The sequence below is a fragment of the Bactrocera oleae genome, chromosome 6, assembly GCF_042242935.1.
Source record: "Bactrocera oleae isolate idBacOlea1 chromosome 6, idBacOlea1, whole genome shotgun sequence".
Classification (NCBI taxonomy): domain Eukaryota; kingdom Metazoa; phylum Arthropoda; class Insecta; order Diptera; family Tephritidae; genus Bactrocera; species Bactrocera oleae.
Window position 1 is genome coordinate 5,196,129 of NC_091540.1, and position 7,873 is coordinate 5,204,001.

The following is a 7,873-nucleotide window of genomic DNA, read 5'->3' on the forward strand; positions in this document are numbered from 1 at the left end:
TTTTGAAGATCACCTTTTCAGTTTGTAATTATTTTTTATTTCATACCGTTGTTCTCACAATTTGCATTACTTTTTCCAGTACAGCCCAACTTGTCTCGCCAAATTGACAAATGTTGGTTTGCAACTGGCCGACATAGTTAGTTTGAAAGCATTTATAACTGAGTTCATCTGAACTCAAAAAAATTCTGTTTTTAATAGAAACAATTTTAAAATTACAAATGTTACCTAACTATCTAAGCAATACTGTAATTTTTTAAGTTTTCTTTTAAAATTACTAAATTAATATTATTGTTAAATAACTAATTACATATAAGTACTTTCATTCTCTAAACTAAATGTGCTGCTGTTTGGATTGCTCGATGTTTTCTTATTGCCAATTGTATCCGCTTCGTGCACTGTCGTCGGTAAAATTGTATTTGAGGTTTCCGGAAAGAGCAGCGACAAGCAACCACTGACTAGAGCGCAAACTGCAAATAATATGGCGGGCGCATTCTCATAATATTTAGCCTGAAGAGAGACAAGAAAATTAATTTTTTTTAACAAGTTAGAAATAACAATGAAGCAAAATTGGTGATGGTTAAAATATATTTAAGAAAATATCTTCTCCTTAAATTCCTTAAATAATTTTGGTAGTGCTGCAGAATCATAACCGAAGGTTGACCGGATATACATATATCCGGGTTTGTTTCGGTTATTTATATTGAACTAATGTGCGATCATCAGACTTTCTAGTAGTTTCTATTTGTACTTCCATGAGAAAAATGTTGGTCTATGGACAGAAGCCTTTTATCATAGATAAATATAATTGTTGAAATTATGTTTGAGCGCCACTTCAGCATATTTCCAATTTATTTATTTAATGATTTAAGGTATAGGAAGAAACTATAATTGCTTTTATTTACTTTAAAATCTTACCAACAAAGGCGTCTGTGGCGCTACCATTGAACCAAAACGGCCAACCATCGAGCAGAAAGACAACAAGCTGCTACGCAAGTTCGTTGGAAATATCTCCGAAGTGAAAAAGTATAAAACTTGGAACGCTGCGGTGATGGCGAGCTTACCCACTAGAAACAAGCTCAACTGTAGATAGTAATTCCCTGTAAAAACAAAAATATAAGTAATGATGTTCACAAATAAAATACAGCTTTTCAACAAGGATTTCCGACCTGAACCCAAAAACACCGTACACAGACAGCATACACCACTGAGCAACATAAAACCGCATAACGAATATCTTCTACCATATCGATCCATCGTCAGACAGGGTAGGAAAAAACCGGGAATTTCCACAAACGCAATCAATATGAAATTAAAATATTTATTACCGGCCAAAAGCACCGAGTTCAAACTGAGTCCATAGTAGACCAGCACCGTCACTATCCAAGATAGCGAACAGTTTGCAATACGAAAGAATAATTTACCGAAAGCCTCACGCAAAGGGAAACGACCACCCCTTTGACTGCTTAGTTTTTCACGATTCGCCAAAATCAATTTATCCAACGTTGCATCAGATAGTCTACGTTTATTTATGTGCGCCGCACGTTTCAGTATATCTGTAGCTTCTGATTCACGTTCCTGACTAAGCAGCCAACGCACGCTTTCCGGCAAAACCCAGTAATAGGAGATCACAGCCAACGCCGGTATGTAGAATATACGTAGCATAATGCGCCAATTCGGAAAGTACATAGAGACCACGGCTAAGAACATCTCCCCAATTGCATAGAAGATCGTAATTATACTACAGGCGAATACGCGCTTGCTGGGACCGACCAGCTCAATGCCAATGATAAAGCAAATGGAATAGAGTGAGCTATTCGCGACGTTGTCGAGGAATTCGAAGACCAGAAATGGCACATAGGAGGTAGTAAATGAGCGTATAATCCCAAATATGGCGCTCAGTACGCCACCAAGCGCGAGTGCATTACGCCGACCGTATCTAAATATTTGCGTAGAAAAGTTATAATATTAGTTTATAACTAAAATCTTCGCTGTATCTTAAAAATATTACGCACTTATCCGATATCAAACCACCTAACGGTATACCGATAAATTGTCCCACATTGTTAATGGTACCGGTGAGCGTCAGCTTCCATTCATCGTTGCAGTAGATGCCGAACTATAGAGTTTATGCGAGTATATATTAGTTTTCAAACTATATTTCTTCACTTCTTCATTGCTCTATACTCACGTCATTTGATATTGTCACTTCGTCATCGCGAAATATGAAATTATTGTCAGGGCAATCCTGCGTCTCCTCGTCATCAAAAAGATCTGCCGTACAATATTGTTCAGCTTCGTTTGTAACGCTCCAGTTCGTAATTGCTCTGGGTGCATATCGTTGGCACTGATCCAGATCACTATTCTTCATTGGTATGGCATATTTAACCCATGGCTCATCGTAAGCACTCTGTGGCCCATCACATTCCGTGATATTACACCTAAATTAAAATTAAGTAGGTGTTGTAGATTGCGATCTTTTTAAGGTCGATCGGTACTATATGGCTTGATGTTAGATGAGAAATAATGGAATGGCTGATGAAATCGATCTGAACATTGAAAATCTTCTATAAATGCGGTTGCTTTCTTCGGCTTAGGTTCTATTTTAATCCAGGAGATTACCGCGTATTCAACTCACTCGGTTGCCACTTCTTCCCATTTGTGTTGTGTGGTTGATTTTTTTTGATAAATGAACAGATATAAGTGCTGTAAAGCTCCTCATAACAGATGGATTTGATAAGAAACTTTTTTGAAGTCAAAAGTACACTCAAAGTTTGACAAAATACCGCGAGAGAAAACCGTTTAAAAAAAAGTTCCCATATTTATAGCTTCTTGGTTCGGTCTCGGTTTTGAACTCAAAAAGTTTTCTTACTCTCAGTTCATAATCTTACGGCGAATATTCATCATTAAAAAGGTTTTTATCTGAAATTTTTGGATTCACTGAGGATGTCAAGACCTCAACGGAATTTAATCTCTTGCTTCCTAAGACTATTTTTTTTTTTATTATGGTATATGAGCTCAGCTTAATATTATAATATTATATTCTTTAGCCTTATCAAAGAACTGTTACACTCTACACATAGGATGGAAATAGTAGTTCAGTATTTGCAGTATACTTGTTTCATGTTCAATATTTGTATACCCATACATGGTATATTAGGTTTGCCAGAATGTTTGTAACATCCAGGAAAAATTTTCAAGACCCTATAAAATATATATGATGCAATTTCCTAAGAAATTATTCAGCTCGGACTAGCATATATCTATGTTAGCCATACAAACTTACCGATTAAAATCAAATTCTTGTAAGGAATCGTTTCTATTTGAGAAGGGGATTATAGCTTCGGTGCAACTGAAGTTAACATTTTTATTTGTTTAATTTTTTTTCGTTGAGTAAAGTCCAAGAAATTATCGTGAATAATATGTAGGTGCATATTAATCTAGGCAACCTACAAACCAATTTACGCTTCATTTCCTAATGGTAAACATGCTTTGATGTGATTTATGATTAATGAATCTGCGAAATTTTACGTTTACCTGGTTTATTAACACACTTCGATGAACATACAAATTATTATTATTTTTTTTGTCTCACAGACTAATCGAAGAGAAATAGACAAATTTATTACTAATAGTACTTGTAGAGATGTGCATACATATGTATTGATATACTAAATTAGCAGTCCTTTATTTTTTATTTTTTTTGTAAAAATGCTGATTTTTAATTTGATTTTGTTTCTTGGAAAAGGGTGAAAATAGTGATAATATGCTGATAATGGGTCTATTGAAAACATCGATTTTTAAGCTTAAGGTACAGATTAGAGCTTTAAAACAATACTCAATTAGTAGAATAGTAAACAAAGAAAATTTTGCTGTTCATTTGTGACAGAGAAAATAAATTGTCAAAGTGAGACATTTTCTTAGGGCTCCACGAAATGGTTATCACCCTAATAGATATAACGCGACCTTGATTTCATCTATTTTGAATACGAAGCAAATCGGTCTTCAATGACTCAATCTAGGCTCCACATCTGTGGATCTTGTAGCGGCAGGAAAACATTGCCTAAATTATTTTTAAAGCTCGTGGCTGTTGTGGTAATGGTGGTATATTTGCTTTTGTTGTCTGCTTCTTATGTATGTATGTATGTCTTGATTTTTTCTCGATAAATCAATTAGTTTTTTGGCTAATTTGAGCGGTTAGTAAATGTTTTGATGCGGCTGGTAGAGACTTAATGTTTTGCCATGACCTGTCTGAGGATCAGGTTGATAGCAAACTGGGGTCGATTTTAGGTCTTTTTGAGTGGCATATCACAATATCAGGATCCAAGGGTTTAAAGAAACCATCTATTTGCATAGTGTATCTAATCGGATTTGAGAATATTGAAAATATCGTAGAATTGAAAAATTCTGCGAAAATTAGTCAGAACTTACAGGTAACCAGTGCTATTGTACAAAAATTTATTGAAAAGGAATTTATTTAATTAGGTTTCCGCATGTTCTGTTTACCAAAAAGTCAAGGTTTGTTAATTCAAAACTCAAATCTTCGGGTCAGTCTTACCAACTTAGGGAGTTTCCTCATAAATTTAGGAGGTAAAAGAGTCGAATGCGATTTTTTAGGGGTGTTATATTTTTATGAGTATTTGTAGAGTTTTTTTTTATACATTGAATATTAATTTTTTTAACAGAAATATATGATAAATATGTACAGAAACAAAGCAATAATTTTTTTTTGCTACCCTAATCGTTATTTGTTACAAGTATTTAATTAAAATGCCTAAAGCGGAAGAGATAAAATATTACCAGAAATATAATATTTAAAGACTCGAGAAACTGATCTGAACTAGAAAGGACCATGTAGTTCATATCCTTTTAAATGTTCAACTTTGAATTCAAACAAAGAATACCAAAATCTTCTGTTCCTCTCCTAAATAAAAACGATAAACAATATCAAATTCTACATTTATAATCATAATAAATATAATATTCCTTCTCATAAATAATAACTATAAACAATATAAAATTCAATATTTATAATCATTTATTGTAGAATTGCCGGCGTCGTCAAATAGCCTTACATCAATAAAGTTAAAAAAAAGGTATTTTTACTTAATTTAGCTAAAGAATCTGCAACAACTCCTATAAGTACATCCTCGTTTGTTGTTGGATTTTGAATGTAGACTTCCACACTAAGTATATATATATTTACTATATACCATAAAAAATTATGTGGCATTTGTTTTGTCATGTTTATCATTTTTATAACTGTGAATTGCTATACCTGTAAAGTTTTTCAACTCACATGACGTTATTTACAATTTATTGTTATATTACAGGCTGGATTGCACCTGATAGTACGAATGAAAATTTGGTATACTGTCATGCGAAATGAATGTTGCAAATTTTTTAATTCAATAATTTTAGATTGGATTTAGAAATTTAATTTTCATTTCTTAATTTCGATGTTGAGATTACAAATTAAATTTTCATTTTTAATTCAAGCTGTTTGGCATTTAAAACTGAAAATTTAAAATATTATTTTTTGATTTGAATGAAGTACGCAAACGCGAATAAATGTTAATTCTAAAACAAATTCTGTTTGTTTTAATTCTGAATTATATGCTTAAGATTAAAAATTTTCTCTTTTACTTTTCAATCAGTTTTATTTATAATTTTTAATCCGGTTTTTGGGATAAATTTTTTTTATATTTTTTAATCCCGTATTTGGGATTACTAAATTGGATATTATAGTGAGGAACTGAGAGAGCGGTTCAAACAGCTTCTAAAAATAATGGAAGAAAGCCATGAATGTTGATTGGCTCGTCACGTGATGGCAGTTAAATTTTTCTCTGCTTTTTGTAATGTAAAATTAAAATAAAGATTTAAAAATAAACGAGAGCAAACTTTACAAAACCATTTATAACTTCATGCACTGTGAACACAAATATATTTATAATCGATCTTATATCTAGGCCAACAAAACCACTGTAAACCAGTTGAATTATTTTTTAGAGGAATTTAGAGAGCTTTTGTTGGAGTTTTAGGTAGAAAAATTTTTGAGAGCTGGAAACACTGCTTCGGATCATTACAGGCGCCATATAATACTTTTTCTAAATATAAAATGCCTATATATATATATATATATATATTTGTCATTAAGGGGGTATTCTGGTTTAAAAATTTAAATATATTTTTTGTTTTTGCATATTATTGTAGTATAACCCTTTAAGAATATGTCCCTAAAACGATTTTTCGAAATTTCAATTATTTTCTGAGTTACAGCTTATATTGAGAGCGCCGACCAAAGCGACTGACAGCTCGCCGCGAGTTTTTCTCTGAACTACTTGAAATTTTATACAGAGCTTCTTTATACATTATACTATCGCACTACGAGAGGATTTTTGGAAAAACAAATATTTTATATTTTTAAAAAATTCCGAACAGAAATGAAATTTTTTGTTTTTAATATTACAATTAATTTGTACTCTTTAAATATCAATAAAAAACATATAAAAAATGTATGGTAAAAATAGTTCTGGTTTTTTTTATCGGGTCCGAAAAAGCGCCTTAAGTTCGGGCTTCTAAATCAGAATACCACCTTGAATAATTTTTTTTGTTATGTTTATATTTTTTTTGTTTTTTATTTTTATGTTTTTTTTTTAAACCTTCACCATGGCACGCTCACCTGTGCGCCACATTTCCAGCAGTGAAAATATATGTGACCGACGATACGGCATTAAATAGCACTGGCAGGCAAGTTAATATAAGTATTACGATCTGAAACCGCCCAAATTCCCCCAAACGTATGAGTATGGCATCCAAAGTAGATTCCTCCTTGCTGCTGTTGGCGGCAGACAATGATTCAATGCTTTGTGCTGCAGAAGCGTTGTTGGATTGCATATTTCCAATTGAGTAGTTATATTACATATATTATTAAATTTGTTTTTTGTTGTTGATTTTTTTTGCTATATTTTGCTTTTGATTTTATATATTTTTAATAGTTTTTTTATATTTTATTATATTAGTTTTGAAAGCAACCCACGTTGAAGAAAGTGGGTTTGAGTGGTATGACAGCCAATTTGTTCTGATGTTCATAAATGTCTTTATTAATTTATAGAGTTATTTTTTTAAATACTTTTTTTTATTGTTTCAAATTATATTTTCACATTTTCAATCACTCAAGAATTTCGCTAATTTTAGAACTCACTAAATATGTACATTACCATTAATTACATTTCAATAACAATAATTCCTTTGACTAGCACGTGCTCTAACTCTTACACATACACAATTTTTTTATATTAAAATTGTCTAAATTTCATTAGTATGCGACAAATTAAATCCAATCAACCGTTCACTATCACCACTACCGCCCGTTTGCTGTCAGGAATTTGCGTGTAAGTCGTTTTTAATCGCCACGCACGTTTTCATTAACGCTGCGCAAGCGTATATATTACAACATTACACTACATACATACAAAACACTAACTCTATGAAAGCTAGTACAAAAAAAAATATATTTTGAAACGTTGAGCGTTCAGCACGATCTGTTCACCGGCAGGTGAAGAATGCGAATGCAAACAGAAAGCTAGCGAATTAGCGCATTGAGTGGGTTAAGTTCGAGGGAATACGCAGTTGAAGTCGAGCAGCTAGTTTAAATATGTATATAGTTTTCGAGCGAGCGTTACCATAATTTAAGCAAGCTTACATACATATTTTACATTAAAAAAATACATACATACCTCTTTATACAGTGTAAGCAAGTCTACAAGTATTACATTACTGTAAGTCATTGCTGAGCATTTTGACTGCTTTTTTATATTTGGAATTTCTTTTATAACTCTAAAGCCATGATAATGAACTATTAACATATTCTATT

At 32.3% G+C, this 7,873-nt stretch overlaps 1 protein-coding gene across 1 annotated transcript; it reads right to left on the reverse strand.

Annotated features, from left to right (window-relative positions):
- On the reverse strand, nt 1-7,580 carry LOC106619969 (organic cation transporter protein). The gene is made up of 6 exons (XM_014238326.3): nt 6,680-7,580; nt 2,189-2,438; nt 2,013-2,116; nt 1,167-1,936; nt 916-1,097; nt 1-507 (listed from the first exon to the last, which is right to left on the reverse strand). Exons 1-6 carry the CDS (start codon nt 6,892-6,894, stop codon nt 304-306), a joined length of 1,725 nt encoding a protein of 574 aa, XP_014093801.3. The 5' UTR covers nt 6,895-7,580; the 3' UTR covers nt 1-303.
- Nucleotides 7,581-7,873: the final 293 nt, after the last annotated feature.

Bases quoted from the DNA above. Each gene is read 5' to 3' on its own strand.
- LOC106619969 (XM_014238326.3), bottom strand. From the start codon at position 6,894: ATGCAATCCAACAACGCTTCTGCAGCACAAAGCATTGAATCATTGTCT. The intron at 1,937-2,012 runs GTGCGTAATATT...GCAAATATTTAG, and splicing joins GGTGGTTTGATATCGGATAA to ATACGGTCGGCGTAATGCAC. The intron at 508-915 runs GTAAGATTTTAA...GTCTCTCTTCAG, and splicing joins CGCCACAGACGCCTTTGTTG to GCTAAATATTATGAGAATGC.